Below are 17,348 nucleotides of genomic sequence, written 5' to 3' on the forward strand. Positions count from 1 at the left end.
ATAATACCTGCAATAATACCTGTAATAATACCTGCAATATTACCTGCAACAACACCTAAAATAACACCTGCAATAACATCTGCAATAATACCTGCAACAATACCTGCAATAATACCTGTAATAACACCTGCAACAATACCTGCAATAATACCTGCAACAATACCTGCAATAATACCTGCAACAATACCTGCAATAATACCTGCAACAATACCTGCAATAATACCTGCAATAATACCTGCAATAATACCTGTAATAATACCTGCAACAATACCTGCAATAATACCTGCAACAATACCTGCAATAATACCTGCAACAATACCTGCAATAATACCTGCAACAATACCTGCAATAATACCTGCAACAATACCTGCAATAATACCTGCAATAATACCTGTAATAATACCTGCAACAACACCTAAAATAACACCTGCAATAATACCTGCAACAATACCTGCAACAATACCTGCAATAATACCTGTAATAATACTCAGCCGCTTAGAACCTTGGCAGAGTAGTTACAGAAAAGTATCTACTCTGCACGTTAGACCCCTAGTGGAAAGGCGAGGCGAGTCGAGTCGGGCTGAGTAGGTACTAGTGGAAAAGCGCCAATAGATTCATGGGGCTGGAGCTCTGCCAGTCCTTGTTTCAGATGTCATTTCTGTAGCAACATCTAAAAAAGGAGGATGATTCACACACCACATGAGGACAGATTCAGCAGGGAAGAATGAGTGCGCGTGTTCCAACCAGATGCTCGGCTTGTTTGTTCCCACACTCACATTTTGGGCATAACCAACTAGTTGGGCAGAGACAGTTCCTGCCAGGGAGAAATGAGGGAGCAAAGGAGACAAAGAAGGAGGTAAGGAGAATTATGAACAGAGAATATCAGAGAGGACAAAAAGAGCTAAATAAGATCACGAAGAGAGGATGAAGCAGAGAGAGGAGGTAGAGAAGGAGACAAGGAAGGAGAATGAGAAGTGTTCTGTTGTGAGTTTAGGACCTTGTAGCTGTCGAAGGCTTCCAGGGTCAGGTGACATCCGTGCGGGTCAAAGAGGGCCAGCGCTGCCAGCAGCTCAAACACCTGCATCTTCACCATCACGTTGGACGTGTCTAGAGCTGGGAGGAACCACAGGAGATGAGTCAGAACCAGCCACAAGAACCATAGACCGGCAGCATCAATGTGGAGATGACCTGAAGATCCAAACAGACGCTGGTCGCCCTACTACTGAAGTTCAGGACCAAACCAGGTCACCACACTGATGTAGATCTGCTGCTGTGTTTGGGATCGTTTAGCCTGATAGATCAGAGCCACGTCTAGAAAGATGTAGGGTTTGAAAACGATCCATAGTTCCTCCCATCCAAGGAGCGGGGCCAACGGTTGCTTATCAAACTGTCTTTGCGTGCACCTGGTCAGCGCTACGACCAATCAGAGCAACAGACAAGGTGATGCATTCAGAGCGACAGAAGGGAGTTAACCGGAGAGCGAGTCGTCTAAAAGAGTAAATTAAACGGCAATACATCGACCTAACAATGAGTTGAGCGCCAACTTCTGCTCAACTTTCAAAGAAATAACAACACAGGATTTGTGTTAGTTATCAGGTACGATGCCACAGATACACACACACATATATATGTATATATATATATATATATGTATATATATGTATATATATATATATATATATATATATATATATATATATAACACACACACACACACACGCACTAGAGGTGGGTGCAATTCATCGATGTGTCGATGCATCGCGATGCGTCACGTGACGATTTGGAATCGATTAATTAAAAAAAAAAAAAAAAAAAAAAAAAAATGTTAAGTTATCCTATCCAGATTCCAGACTGAATAAGCTGCTGAATCATTTCATTTTCAAGAATGCACATTTCTTATTGTTCACTTGAAATATGGCAGATATGTTTACACTAAATAAATTTGATGGAAGTGCATATCTTGTTTACTTGAATTAATGAACTCATTAAATCCAGGGCTTGACCGTTTTCAGTGTTTTCCGCCAATAGAGGGCGCTCTCATGCAAGTGCAGCTTTCCCTGGTCAAAGTTAAGTAAGTCAAAGAGCAAATGTTTACGTAGTCATAAAATACATTATTTTGTGTCTTTGAAAAATACATGTCAAATGTTCAAAAAACCTTGTTATTCACTTAATAATAATAATAATAATAATAATACCTTTATTTATAGAGCACTTTTAAAAAAAAAGTCACAAAGTGCTTTACATGCAATTAAAAACAGGAAACAAACAATTAGTACAATATTAAGACACAATTGAGAGATAAAAAGAGACAAATAATACAATCAGTTAAATGCAAGTCTAAAATAGTGAGTTTTTAAAAGTGACTTAAAAGAAGACAATGTGTTAGCTCCCCTGATCTCCTCCGGCAGGTCATTCCATAAGCGAGGGGCTAAAACAGAAAAGGCCCGGTCACCCTTGGTCTTTAAGTTAGACCAAGGAATGGCCAGGAATGACCCACCAGAGGATCTCAGGGTGCGTTCAGGCTCGTATGGGGTCAGGAGGTCAGCTATGTAATCAGGAGCTAGCCCCATACGAGCCTTAAAAGTAATAATTAAAGTTTTAAAATCCACTCTAAAACGGACTGGGAGCCAGTGAAGGGACTTTAAAATTGGTGTGATATGTTCTCTCCTGTTGGACCGGGTAATGAGTCTGGCTGCTGAATTTTGAATTAACTGTAGTTTATTTAGATTTTGCTGAGTGAGGCATGAAAAAAGTTTAACAACAGGCGTTAGATGGTTATGCTTTGGTCACCCTGGTGACCCCAGACCCCCCCCAGCTCCACCCACCTTGCATCAGGGTTCGGACGTAGCCCTCATTGTCCAAGATGAAGAGCAGGCCTGCAGACGAGTTCATGATGGCGCGCACGCACGTCACGCAGGTGAGCTGCAGCAGCGCGTCTGCGATGCGGGCACAGCCACGCCCCGACAGACGATCCAGCGCCTCCATCAGCAGATCCAGGCCACTCAGCTCCAGGAACTGGACCATCCAGGACTCATCGCTGGACTCCAACCGCTGCTTCAGACCCGAGTAGTTCACCACTGAGGGAACCTGAAGGCAACACACTGTTCGTGTCATTAAACGGCTTTTCCAGTTGTGACCCAGTAGTACTAGAACCCCTCGGGCCCGGTCTGGGATCAGCCCTACCTGCAGCAAGCGGATGCACAGCTCCGGGTCGGCGTTCTCCAGATTTGCCTCCTCTGGATCTGGGCTGGGGCTTCTGGCCACATGGTCCTTCACTGCCTCCCATTTGGTTTTGGACGCCATGATGACCGGAATCTGCAGAGACTAAACCAAAGCCATATGTATCTGTGATCAGAAACCCTCCACAGAACAGCTGAACCTTCAGAATAAGAAATGTCTTTCTTTCTTTAGTCTTTATTTCATTTATTAAAAGAAAAACCAAACAGTTCAATATATTTACAACACATTTCTTTCCTTGAATGAAAGGGAACAGAAAGAAGAAAAAGCTTATTTTATCTGTCCCTTTTTCCTAAGAAATCAAATTTCAATTAATGTAATAATTTAAAAAAACAAAAACAAATTACAAATTACGCAATAAAAAAAAACACACTTTCCAATAAACGTAATTTAAAAAAACAACAACAAACAAACAAAACCAAAACTACAACAAAGTTATAAAATAAAACAAAATAGCTGTCGTCAAACACAGATAGTCGTATTCTTCTTTGATTAAAAGAAAAATAATATGACAATGGTGCTAAAAAGAGAGAGAGAAAAAAAAAAGAAAACCCACCTAACTTAACAATTATGATATACATTTCTTAATCAAACTGGCTTTTATTCTTCTTTTAAATGTAATGTTTGAATTGCATTCTTTGGCTTCTCTATCCAGATTGGTCCATAAACTGATACCTTTAACAGAAACACAATGTTCCATTAATTTTGTCCTGAAGAACCGCAACAATCCAGTCGCCAGGTAACAAAAGCATGAGTAGCTCTCTCTTGAAAAAGGAAGGCAGGTTTTTACCCTACTGAAAAGTCGCACATGAAAAAAGCTAGCTTTAATCACTGAGATCATCTGTTTGCCAAATGCAAAAACCGAGTCAAAAATCACACTGAAATTTCTCACCAACTGCTTCCAACGACCCTCTGGAGTGCCTTCCTATTTGCCACTGTGCAGCTGGAGAACCACACACATATGCAATATGTGAGGATGCTCTCTATGGAGCAGCGATAAAAGGACACCAGCAGCTGTTGATTTAGATGATGGTTTCTGAGAATTCTCTGAAAGTACAGCCAACCGCTTCCAGTACACAGATAACGGGTCAATGACACTGGCATGTCCCTGTAAGTATCATTTCTGTCTTATTCTTGTTCAAATTGAGGAAATGTATCAACAATCAAGAGCGTACTTCCTTAAAACAGATCATCAAAGGCTGAGTCGACTCATAACTCTTTGACTGAACGGGCAACTGAATGTGCAAATCATCAGCAAAAGCAGTGAGAAGCAACACCATGCTTTCGAAAAAAGGGAGCCCAAAGCAGCCATATACAGAAAAAAGGAACTGGACCCAGAATGGAGCCTTGTGCTACCCTACAGTTAAGTGGGGACACAGCCAGGGTCCAAAGCTAACACCCGGCCAATCAGATTTGTGTTTGGCGAGTAAACGTCTATACCAATGATACATAAAACTGCGTGTTGGGACGCTGGTGTTTCACACACACACACACACACACACACACACACACACACACACACACACACACACACACACACACACACACACACACACACACACACACACACACACACACACACACACACACACACACACACACACACACACACACACACACACACACAAGTTGGTAGAACGTTTGCTCATGAACCTGAAGGTCAGTGGTTCGAGCCCTAGTTCCTCCTGTGTCCATCAAAGTGTCCTTGAGCAAGACACTGAATCCCCAGTTGCTCCCGGTCGTCAGGCCAGCGCCGTTGTATGGCAGCTCCGGAGAAAACCAGTGAGTGGGAGTTTCCTGGACGTTCGATGGAACATTCTGGTCAGGATTCTCCCCACAGGACCATTGCTACCGGTTTAGGAGTGACGTCACGGGACCCCCCCTCATCTATGCCCATTTCTGTTCTGGTGGACATGCAAAGGTATTGAAAAACATGTCATCGATTTCACACATGGGTAAAAGTAAAAGGAAAGGGCGCTCCCATATACTTAGACATTGTTTCAGCGGTTTTGGAAAACTTTGGTTCTCCAACGATCTGCACAGGTTCTAACTCTCCATGTACATCTATATACTCTCCCTGTGTGCGTTTGTGATCGCAAACTATGAAATGCAGATGTTGGAGAATGAAACGGGTGGTTACGATGCTGGATATCAGTGAGTGACTTATCCCTGGCCCCTGGAGGACGTGTTGCTAAATAACCATACAAACACAAATGATTTCTGGTTGCAGCAGAGTAATACAAATGGGCCTTTACTGGAGCCCAGTTCGTGACACACCTTCAAAACAGGTCCTTGGAGTAGTTGCGATGCTGCCCACCAGCGACCTTATTACACTCAGCCAGGATGAATGTTGATGCAACTTATTGAGTGAACTTAGTATGGTCATCTTCCGGGTAAGTGGCACGCCGTCGCCATGACCTTACTTTGCCCACATCACGTTCCCAACATCTCTCGCCCATGCTATAACCACAATATAATACTTATAAATACATTTCTATAGTATATATTGGAGAAACATAGTATGTATTGGAGAACTTGATAATGCATCTTTATTTACACCCACACACGACTAGTTGCTACTGTAGGCCATAAGTGGTATTGCCACAACCTTTACCCCAACTGTTTGTGCGTTATTTCAGTGTCCTGAAACGTCTGCCTGATGGCAACAGTTCAAAGAGTGAGTGTCCGGGGTGAGATGGGTCCTTGATGATTTTCCGGGGGTTGTCCAGCTCCTCCAGGGAGGGAAGAGTGCAGCCCATTATTTTTTGGGCCGTTGTGACGACCCTCTGGAGTGCCTTCCTATTTGCCACTGTGCAGCTGGAGAACCACACACATATGCAATATGTGAGGATGCTCTCTATGGAGCAGCGATAAAAGGACACCAGCAGCTGTTGATTTAGATGATGGTTTCTGAGAATTCTCTGAAAGTACAGCCAACCGCTTCCAGTACACAGATAAGGGGTCAATGACACTGGCATGTCCCTGTAAGTATCATTTCTGTCTTATTCTTGTTGAAATTGAGGAAATTTATCAACAATCAAGAGCGTACTTCCTTAAAACAGATCAGCAAAGGCTGAGTTGACTCATAACTCTTTGACTGAACGGGCAACTGAATGTGCAAATCATCAGCAAAAGCAGTGAGAAGCAACACCATGCTTTCGAAAAAAGGGAGCCCAAAGCAGCCATATACAGAGAAAAAAGGACTGGACCCAGAATGGAGCCTTGTGCTACCCTACAGTTAAGTGGGGACGCAGCCAGGGTCCAAAGCTAACACCCGGCCAACCGCCAATGGGGGTCAAATTTGTGTTTGGCGAGTAAATCCGCCACACTGGCGAGTAAACATCTCTACCATTGATACATAAAACTGCGTGTTGGGACGCTTGTGTCTCTCTCGTGTGTGTGTGTGTGTGTGTGTGTGTATATGTTTACAGTTTAAAGCGCTTTGGGCTGTAGGAATACAGCTGGAAAGCTATATAAGTGTTAGCCAGCAGCAGTCCGGCATCATGTGATAGCCGCTGCGTAATTGGCGCTGATCTTGACACATTTGACTAGCAACAACCACCAGCCAATCAGAGGCAGAGAATTAATAAGCGGCACTGGTCTGCTGCTAGTAGCCTAGCATTAAGAACTTTTTAAGAAAAGTATGTGGCGGTATCTTAGTGGAGTGGAGAGACCTAAAAAACGGCATTGGTGATGAGCTGCTTGGCATGTCGCCAGCATGGCAAGGAACAGCATCCACACAACTCGCTTATCATCGGAGATAAAACCATGAAACTGGAGAACTTACATGACCATCGTCACAACTTCTGCACGTGGGCGTCCCGGGGCCGGGCAGAGACTCTCCCTGGGACACCCACTGTGAAAGCGTTGGTGTCCATGTTGGAGCAGACCAGGACCAAGATGACAAATCTCTTGCGGACTGTGTGTGCCAATGGAAAAATGGGGAGACAGCCCTCTGACTTTGAATGGATGTATGAGTAAGTGAAGAGTTAGCTTCTCTGAAATTAACATCGTATGCAACATGTTTAATGTACGTTTGTTTTAACCCCCCCACGAAAATGCCAAATGCCAAATGTAAAAACCGAGTCAAAAATCACACTGAAATTTCCCACCAACTGCTTCCAGTACACAGATAACGGGTCAATGACACTGGCATGTCCATTTAAGTATCATTTCTGTCTTATTCTTGTTCAAATTGAGGAAATTTATCAACAACCAAGAGCGTACTTCCTTAAAACAGATCGACTCATAACTCTTTGACTGAACGGGCAACTAAATGTGCAAATCATCAGAAAAAGGAACTGGACCCAGAATGGATCCTTGTGCATCCCCACAGTTAAGTGGGGATGCAGCCAGGGTCCAAAGCGCGCGCGCACGCACGCACGCACGCACGCACGCACGCACGCACGCACGCACGCACGCACGCACGCACGCACGCACGCACGCACGCACGCACGCACGCACGCACGCACGCACGCACACACGCACACACGCACACACGCACACCTTAGAAAACGGAGTGGCTGGGGGAAGGTCTGCATTAAAATAAACTAAAATAACAATTTTGACAGCTAGACCAAACAGGTGAGATGATGACATCACTGCGTGACAGCAGCGATGTTAACACACAGTGGTGCCGGCAAGTACAGACACTGTAGGCACTGGTGAATCTTCTGGGTTTAGTAAAGTTAGAGGGGATTAGAAAAGTGAGGCACACAACTAAATTCAATAACATGATTGTAAGTTAATGTTAAATGAAATCACTTTTTTTACTTTTGCAGTGTGGACGACGAAAATGGACTCAACAGATCGAAATGAAAAGCAGGCCAAAGAGCTCATGCAGAGAATCTGAAAAACACCAAATTCCTTTCAATCATGTGGGATGACTCCACAGTTCCACTGACAGTTCTGGGAAACAGGAAGCATTAGTTTCTGTTTGATTCCGTCACAAGGGCCAAATTGCTTCTAAGTTTGTTGACATCAGGTCGATGGAGAAGGCAGATGCCGCACATATAAGCAACGCCTTCAGTGCTATCATGAAGGGAGCATGTGATGAGTGGGAAGGCAGGTTGGTTGCTGTAGCAACAAATTGAGCTGCTGTGATGACCGGAGCCAAGAATAGTGTGGTCAGCCGGCTCAAGGTGGGCAGGACCTACATAACCGGCATCCATTGTATTCATTGCTATTCGATCCAATGTGATGTTACAGAAGGTACAAGACCTCGTCAGGGGCCTCTACACCTTCAGTCCACTGATGAGGGCAAACTGCTATCAGTTCCCATGGGCATGCAACACTGGTGCCCACCAAAATCAGCTCTGGGCTCTGGGCTCACCAAATCCCCGATCAGAGGTCCGGGCTCAACAACTCCCCGATCAGAGGTCCGGGCTCAACAACTCCCCAACCAGAGGTCCGGGCTCAACAACTCCAGAGGTCCGGGCTCAACAACTCCCCAACCAGAGGTCTGGGTTCAACAACTCCCCGACCAGAGGTCTGGGCTCAACAACTCCCCAACAGAAGGTCCGGGCTCAAAAACTCCCCAACCGAAGGTCCAGGCTCAAAAACTCCCCGACCGAAGGTCCGGGCTCAAAAACTCCCCAACCGAAGGTCCGGGCTCAAAATTTCCCCAACCAGAGGTCTGGAATCACCACATACAGTTGTTAAAATCTGACAATTAAAAAGCTAGCCGCTAGCCACCAGGACCAGGACAAAGTCCGAAATTAACTTGAATCAGACGGCTCCCTGCCATCCTATGACGGTGAGGTTCTGACCCGTTGGTACCAGCAGACCGGTCCTGCTGCTGTCCTGTGACGGTGTGGTTCTGGACTTCTGTGAAAGAGAGTTTTGTGGCGCTCCCCCCATGAATGGGTCTTTGTGTGCAGTCACACAGCTCAGCTCTGCAACACAAACAGCACCTCTGAGGTCAGGTGATCGCGATGCGCTCTGACATCAGCAGCTGTTGTAATTTAGCCTCTGTCAGCAGGCAAAAACACGTTAAGAAGAACAAGTCCGTCTCACAGCCAGTGTGAAGCGATGCAGCACAAGCAGACCAAATCAAAACCACTGAAGTTATCTACAAGTGGGATCACAGTCCTCAGCCTAAAAAAGTCTGGTAGACCAGCTTTCACCATGGTCACGTAACTTCACACAGATTCTGACGGGTGCATGGGAGTTTCCAGCACAGTATGGTGGAGTAGCCCGAATGCAGATAGTCACCTATGGTTCCAAGACAAGTCCCAGGTGTGGGTTTGGTACTTTTGAGTGGACAACAAAAACCCGCTGAGTGGGTCATGGTGTGACTTTGCTGACTGAGTGTCCTGTATCAGGGGAGGGTCTTCAATCTTCTCAATGTCATCTTCAAGTATGACTATGTTGGCGTTGATCTACACCCTAATCCTGGTGGGGTCCTACACCAACTGGAAGGGATCATGGAGGAGGTCAACTCTGTTACCCTTCCCACCGCCGAGGTTGCATTCTGGACCATTACCATTTGTCTGTAACCCTGGAAGACAGAATTGCATGGCTTGCAGGATTTCCAGTTGGGTTGTTTCAGGATCCCACCTCTACTGTTGATGGTGTGGTCCTGTTAGCCGCTTTGATCCGGACCTCCATCGGTGACTGGGGCAGTTGTTAGACGAGTGTGAATCAGCCTTGGTCCTCAGTCTGACAAACAGTGAGTTTAGGAGAGGTAGGTCTGTGGAACTCCTCTCCAACTGTTGGCCCCGTGGTGCTCCCTTCAGAACGGGATGACCCCTCCGTGATGTCTCTTAGACCCCAGTGGCCAGTAGATGGGCTGCAGGTCTGGATACAGACCCTGGTGGTCAGTAGAGGAACTGGTGGTCTGGATACAGACCCTGGTGGTCAGTAGAGCAAGTTTACATCGACGTCAAAAATCAAAACATCGGACCCTTGACGTTTAACAAGCTCAAGGTTTAGATATTAATACGTCTACCAACTTCGTTTTCCTCTTATTTTGTGCCTTTTACTTAACATCTTTAAAGATTTGGGTGGGGGGTTGGGGGTGGGGGGGCGGGTTGGTGGGGTCACTGTACTACCTTCCAAGATCTCCTTTTCTTTTGTCTCTTCGGTATGTTTTGTAAGTTAATACAATTTTGATACCATCTGAACCTACACCAGCACAACCTTCAGTGGGGGGTATTTTTGTTTTTGTTATGGTTGTGATATACATTCTCAATGTATGTATCACTGTTACTTTTATATTCATTGTGAAAAATAATAAAAAAGATTTGAAACAGAAAAATCAAACCATCAAGGTGACCCTGGAGCCTGAGAGTTGACTAGAGGCTCCTGCTGAGACGCAGACAGGTGAATGCCGTCAGGTGAATGCCGTTAGGTGATACAGGAAGCAGGTACTGGCGAGTACAGTACTGTGATTGATTCATGACAGGAAAACAAAACCACAAAGTTCACCAGAAACGCTGGAGGAAAACCAGGTGAAGGGACCTATCAAAAGGGACCTGTCGGAACCTGCCAGTGGAGGATGAAGAAATTCACCTGAAATCATCTGGTGCTGTACAGGAAGGTGTGTGGGTAGTGTGAGTGGGGCGTGTCCAGGTAAAAGTGTACGGACAGACAGATAAGGGGGAGCAGGTTTCACTATCTTATCAGAGCAGTGGAATGTTTCCTGCCTAGGATAGTTGGCCAGTCTCCAGGGGGCGGGGCCTGCCCTCCACCATCATCCTTCCATTGTTTTTTTTTTTTGTGATTCAAAGTTTTTATTATTTTTTCATTATTGCAACATACAAAATGAACATCAAATACAACAGACAACATGGAGGTCAAACATAGCAATAATAGTAAAAAATAAATAAATTAAATAAATCTGAAAAATCTGAAAATAAATTAACTAAAATTAAGACAGGCAGGTAAGTAAATAGGCAAAGGCAGGCAAATTAACCCATCTGTCTACCAAAAGTATTATTATTTATTTTTTTTTACCATATCATTTTCACAGTTTAATCTTCCCAGCATCTTCTCACACGCCACTGTCTCTACATCACCTGTGTTTTCCACGTGGGAGCTTGGGGTTCCCTCCAACTCCTCAGAATTTTATTATCTATTTATTTATTAGGCCAGTTTTTAATATTCTATAACTATATTGGACAAATATATGAATGAATATATTTGTCCAACAGAGGTAACACAGTTTTGTCTCCATGGAGACATAGTCTTGGTGATCTGGGAAGTTCACAATTTAAAGTGACTGGGAGATTGGATTTTTGAATTTAGGATATTGTAGGAGGCCAGTTTAATTATGCCTTGATCTTTGTTTATTGGTTGTTTGTGTTGTATTTATTAATTTTTTTGTTGTTATTTTGTCTTTTCTCATTTTATTTTAATTTTTATGGCATATATGATATGATATTGTGAGGAAGGGACAGGACTAAATACGCGTTCTGCTTCCTCCTGTTCCCTCTCCAACACATTGTTTTGCTGTTGTGCTTTATTTTTTTCGATGAGTGTTAAATTGTTTTGCCTTTTTTGATATTTTGACGCTTTTAATTTGATGGTTTTGTTGTTGTTCGAGACAAAGCCAACAATAAACAATAAACAATGTACCACTTTCTACCCCACACTTCCAGCATAGATCATTATTAGGCCCATTCTGTTAAGTCTTGATGATGTAAAATAATATCTATGAATTATTCTATACTGAATAAATTTGCCTATCATCCTTCCATTGTTAAACTATTCTACACCATATCAAACAAACTTTTCCAAAGGCTTATATCCAGGAACAGGTATAGTTTATTTTCTTTTTTTTTTAAGGTTAAAACACAGAAACAGACTTGATCACTAAAACCAGATGTTGTTGGATAACCAGAGAAATCTGACATCTGGGGACAGTAAAGTTCTCTTACGTTCTGAAGTCAGTAATCGAGCAGACGGAGCTGAGCTGATCTGGGCTGATCTGGACCCACCAGATCCTCCAGGACCTCTGGATCTCCGGGTGACCGCGGCGTTTCCTCGCGTGTTTTGTCCCGGCAGCCTCGAACCCGGACCGGGAGGAGTGTCCGCCCTCCCAGACCCGGCGGCTCGGCTCGGCTCCGGCAGGAAACGCTCCTCTGGCTCGGCTGTTGCTCGGCTGTCCCGAAGATCCCGTTCGAAAACGCAAAAAAAAAAAACACCCGACAAGTTTAAAATCTCAGTTTTTCTGTCAAAGTGTCGCAGCGACGGAAACAAAAACGGAATATAAAGCTTCCCAGAACCGCTGGACGCCCAGAACCGGACCACGCCTCCGACACTCTCCGTGTCCGGCTCCGGGTCCGAACCTCCCGCCGGGGCGGGCGGGGTCAGGGGGTCGGGGGGGGTCGGGGGGTTAGGGGGTCGGGGGGGGGGGGGGTAAGAGATGATTGTTTAATCAATGATGGGGGGGATCTACAGGTCTACTGGTTTATTTACATGTTTACAGACCTACAGGTTTACAGGTGTACAGGTCTAAAGGTTTACAGGTTTACAATGATGAATTTGCATCTAACTTTCGGTCATGTGCCGAACTGTCAATTATCCATCAAGCTCCACAATGATCATGTTAACATTAAATCAGATAGATTTGTCTGGACATTTCTCTTGCGGGACGGGAGAAGACACATTGTTGTGGCAGGATGAGGCTCGACTCCAGAGGTTGGTAAAACAGGACTTTATTCCGAGACAACGAAATCCAACTGACAACAGAAACTGACAGTTGACAACTAACAGCTGACAACAGAAACCGAACATGCATTGATAAGCAACCATAAAACACTTGTGACCACGCCCCCTTCCCTACAGTCCTGATGGGTGCGAGGTCCATAATTGTGTCCGCCACACAGCCCCCTCCCCCCCCCCACCCAGAACACCCAGAAGGTGTCCTGGAAGGGCCCATCAGTCCCTCACTGGTGGCTTAATCAGCCGACCATCACGGCTGCGCCTGTACCACAACAGGAGCATCACCGTGAGCGGGACGCTGCAGGGAAAAAACAACAGTCTAAAGCTTGAGTTATGGTTCTGCGTCAAAATGACACCGTGCCTACGGCGTGTGCTACGCGTCGACGTGTACCACACGCCGTCACTGACGCCGTCACTGACGCCGTCACTGACGCCGTCACTGACGTGCACCTCCCGAAAATTGTTACTACGCGTCGAAGCGACGCAGACCAGACGCAGACCGAGAGGGCTGTGATTGGTTCGCTTGGTAGCAACGCATTTCCGGTTTCCGGTTTGAAGCAGTCGTGAACTTTCAGCGCTCTTTTCTTTGTGTATAGTGTGATTTTTTTTGTTTTGTTTTTTTGCACAATAGTTGTCCTTATCTCTTTGATTCACTGTGACCGGAAAAAGTCGGATAAACCATTCAGGAAAAGATCGCGAATCAGCGGTAACGGGGGGTACTGCACCGCGACGAAATGGAGTGACGGAGAAGTCCGAAGGGTTCACGACTGGGTCACGGCGACGGCGTGTGCTCTGCGTTGGTTTGACGCAGAACCATAATTCAGGCTTTAGGTGGTAAACTAGAAAGTCCATCCTTTGAAGCAACGACAGGAGGTCTCAGAGGAGGGCGTCCACGACGGGGGACCTGGGCCGGGACCACAACTTAATCCGCTACCGTGTGTGCGGCTTTAAGCCTATCTAGTGCAACGTGCTCTTTGCGGCCACCTAAGTCTAGCAAAAAAACCTTAGGGCCCCTCTCGAGGACTCTAAAGGGACCATCGTATGGAGGCTGTAGAGGAGAACGATGAGCATCATGCCGCACGAAGACAAACCGAGCCGACTTGAGCTCCGATGGGATGAATGTTTGCGGAAAACAGTGGTGAATGGGCCCCGGGGTCAAAAAACTATTCGATGCGAAGGAACCGCTTGCCCGGTGGCTATCTCCTGGGGGATAGAGGATATCCGTGCCCGATCTGCTGGAGCGCAAACACGCTTCACCGTGGCTCACAGCAGAACCCGGGGAGAAATAGAGATGACTTTTGGGATTCTCAAGGAGAGGTTTCAGTGCTTGTGCAGGCTGAGGGTCTGCCAGACAGGGCTGGGATAGAATTGTTGCATGTGCCATATTGCACAACATTGCCACATTGCGCAATGAATTGACTCCAGTCGTTGAGGAGCCGGTACCGGCCCCTCCCTTTCAGCAGCAGCTTGACATGCAGATGGTCACAGAGTGCGTGATCAAATCTGTCTCAATCATTTCAATTAAAAAAATACAGTTGACAGAGTCTTCACTTTTTTTAATTTTTATTTTTTCAATTAATTTGCCCATTGTTTGCTTCATTCATTTCATATAAAATTCACATAATGGCCTAAATTTACGCGTTGACGCGATCAGTAATTCTCTGCCAAGCCATATCACGTGCTTTGCCAGATGTATTAGTGTGGTGGAGGACTTGCTGCTCCATTTTTGACCCTCGATAGATGATGTCTTTATAGATTCACCGGGAACTCGCACAACTCTGGGTTAGTTGAGTTAATTCATAACCGGTGTGTGTTGGAACCAACTGAGCGGGTTTAGTCGTCATGGGTTCAAGTAACCTCAAGATGAGACTTTAACTCAGTGTTTGTTAAGCCTCTTTCTTGGATAACTTTCTGAACAATAACACACAGCTGAACATGAACGTAAAGGAGCATTATCATAGCCCCGCCCACTCAGAATCCTGCATAGATAATGAGGTTAGAGACTGGGAAGATAAAGACATGGCTCAGAGGCTGAATTTCTAATTTATTTAGCAAAAACAATCAAAAGCTTGTTTTTAAGACATTCAAGGCCTGTTTAAAATAGGTATTAGATGTCATAATAGGTCCCCTTTAAGTTAAAACAGCTTACGCTGAAATACAGGAGGTCACAGCGGTGAAACAGAGATGATGAAAGCATGGAAAACTTTTTTCAAAACTTGTTTTCATGGGTGGAATAACATTCCACTCATGCTTTATTTTAAGGAGTGGGCTGATTTTCCTGAGGGCGTCTGCAGATGGTGATGACACGGAGCTGCCGGAGACCCGGACACGACGGGTGCATGTGTGTGTGCGTGTCTGGTGACGAATAAAGTCAAACGTTTCTCCACTTAACCACTTGTCCTCATTCCTGTGTGAGAACCCGGTAGCACGAGAACTTCCTGCTGGTCTGACCGACCCGGTTCTTCTGTCTCCAGAGCAGTGTGTGGATGTGACGTCACATGCCGCTGCATGCGCGTTCTCCCCGTTCTCCCGTGCCGGTGTCGTGCCAAAAAGTGATTGCCTGCCAGAATCTGATTTCTTCTGATTTCTGGCCGCGGGAGCGCGCACAGCAGCCCGTTGAGCGATAGCGCTAAAACGTCAGATTTTCAGATTATGAAGCTCAAGAATGAGATCAAGTCATATTTAGGCAGAAACAACTTTTCATTAACTGTATTTGGCCTTCAATCAATTTTTGGCAGGTGAAAATGCCTATTTTATGTTGTAATGGTCCTTTAAAAGAGTTAAAAGCAATCCTGTGAGCTCTAGTATTTATATTATGAAGCTCAAGAATGAGATCAAATCATATTTAGGCAGAAACAACCTTTCATTAATTGTATTTGGCCTCCAATCAATTTTTGGCAGGTAAAAAGACCCATTTTCAGGGGAGAAATCAAATTCTGGCAGGCAATCACTTTTTGGCACGACACAGGCTTCACTGTTGGCTGCAGTACCCCCGACGGCCGTCGTGGCGAATGGTGGCGCTAATGAGTCTCATTTCTTAAAAGGAGCCTCATGCTCCTTTAAGAAAGAAAAACAAATACCAACTACAGAAAACAGACCTGGGTTGGAGGGTTCTGGTTGGTCTTGGAGGTTCTGGTTGGTCTGGGAGGTTCTGGTTGGTCTGGGAGGTTCTGGTCTGCTGGATGAGCTCCAGCTCGTCAGCAGCTGGAACCTCCTCCTCCTCCTCCTCCTCCTTCACCTCTAATCACGCCGGCCCGGATCTGAACCCGTACGGGTCGGCCTCCACCCTCCTGGGTTGACTAACCTCCCAGTACCTTCGCCAGGACCGGTGCTTCTGGAGCTGGAACCAGAACCAGCAGCTGGACCTCCCACCCTCATCCTACCGTCCACGGGCCATCAGACCCGGGTGGAGCTGCACCAGCTCTGGTATCAGCTCTGGTGATGTTCATGTACTGATCCGGTTCGTCTACGAACTTCCCGTTTGAGCTTGGTTTGGATTCCTGGATGTTATTCGTAAGATGTCAAGATGATTTGAGAGAGAACTGTTTCAAAGACGTTTAATGACTTTCCTCCTACAACCTTCACATATCTGGTAGAAATATGATTGAAGCCACTTCAGAGACAGGCATGTCCAGCACATGCAACCGTGTCCCCCCTCATCTTTTTAAGGATGTTTCTGATACGGCTGGGCCATGTGTTGTGGACCTGATCAATTCTTCATTGGTGTCTGGTTGTTCCAGATTCCTCAAACCTTTCTAACTTCAGGCTTATTTTTAAATTCGTACGTTCGAAAGCCTCACGCTTAATCTAAAACTCATGAGCTGGAAATCAGAGAAGCCAGTTTTGTTAGTGGTAGTGTACCGGCTCCTAATAGTACATAAAAAAGCCCTTCTTAAAGCCAGAACAGCTTATAATTCATTGTTGATAGAGGATAATAAAAGTAACCCATGTTTTCTGTTCAGCACTGTAGCCAGGCTGACAAAGAGTCACAACCCTGTTGAGCCGTGCATTCCTGAAAATCTCAGTAGTGAAGACTTTATGAGCTTCTTTAACAGTAAAATCGTGAGAATTAGAGAAGAAATCAACCAGGCCCACCCGGTAGCAGTTGTGGGCGTTTCTTCAGCTTTAGCGACTTCCTCAGGCTCTGACTTGACTTTAGACTGTTTTGATCCTGTAAACCTCCCTGAGCTGACCGAGCTCTGGTGATGTTCATGTACTGATCCGGTTCGTCTACGTGGAAAAGTCCTGACGTGGCTCCAGGGGAGGATCTAGAAGCCCAGGACCTGGAGACGCTCTGGTTCGTCGTGGCTTCAGATCTGTCTCCCCTGAACCCGACAGAACTAATCCAGAACTGGTCTCAGTGAAATTAACATCACAACAAAATACAGCATCTTTGAAACAAGGATGAACATTCTGTTACATCTTAATTCAGCGCCGGCTGGTCA

The 17,348-nt window shown here is 45.4% G+C and overlaps 1 protein-coding gene across 1 annotated transcript in view; it reads right to left on the reverse strand.

Moving 5' to 3' along the window:
• Positions 1-12,177, reverse strand: part of LOC133418705 (inverted formin-2-like) — a 44,346-nt gene extending 32,169 nt beyond the window's left edge. The window contains exons 1-4 of the mRNA XM_061707533.1: positions 12,117-12,177; positions 3,184-3,324; positions 2,826-3,087; positions 998-1,113 (exon numbers count right to left, since the gene is read on the reverse strand). Of these exons, the coding sequence (XP_061563517.1) occupies positions 998-1,113; positions 2,826-3,087; positions 3,184-3,303 (498 nt within the window). The 5' untranslated portion in view covers positions 3,304-3,324; positions 12,117-12,177. The remainder of the gene's footprint in view (positions 1-997; positions 1,114-2,825; positions 3,088-3,183; positions 3,325-12,116) is intronic.
• Positions 12,178-17,348: the final 5,171 nt, after the last annotated feature.

This window comes from Cololabis saira, chromosome 18, assembly GCF_033807715.1.
Source record: "Cololabis saira isolate AMF1-May2022 chromosome 18, fColSai1.1, whole genome shotgun sequence".
Classification (NCBI taxonomy): domain Eukaryota; kingdom Metazoa; phylum Chordata; class Actinopteri; order Beloniformes; family Belonidae; genus Cololabis; species Cololabis saira.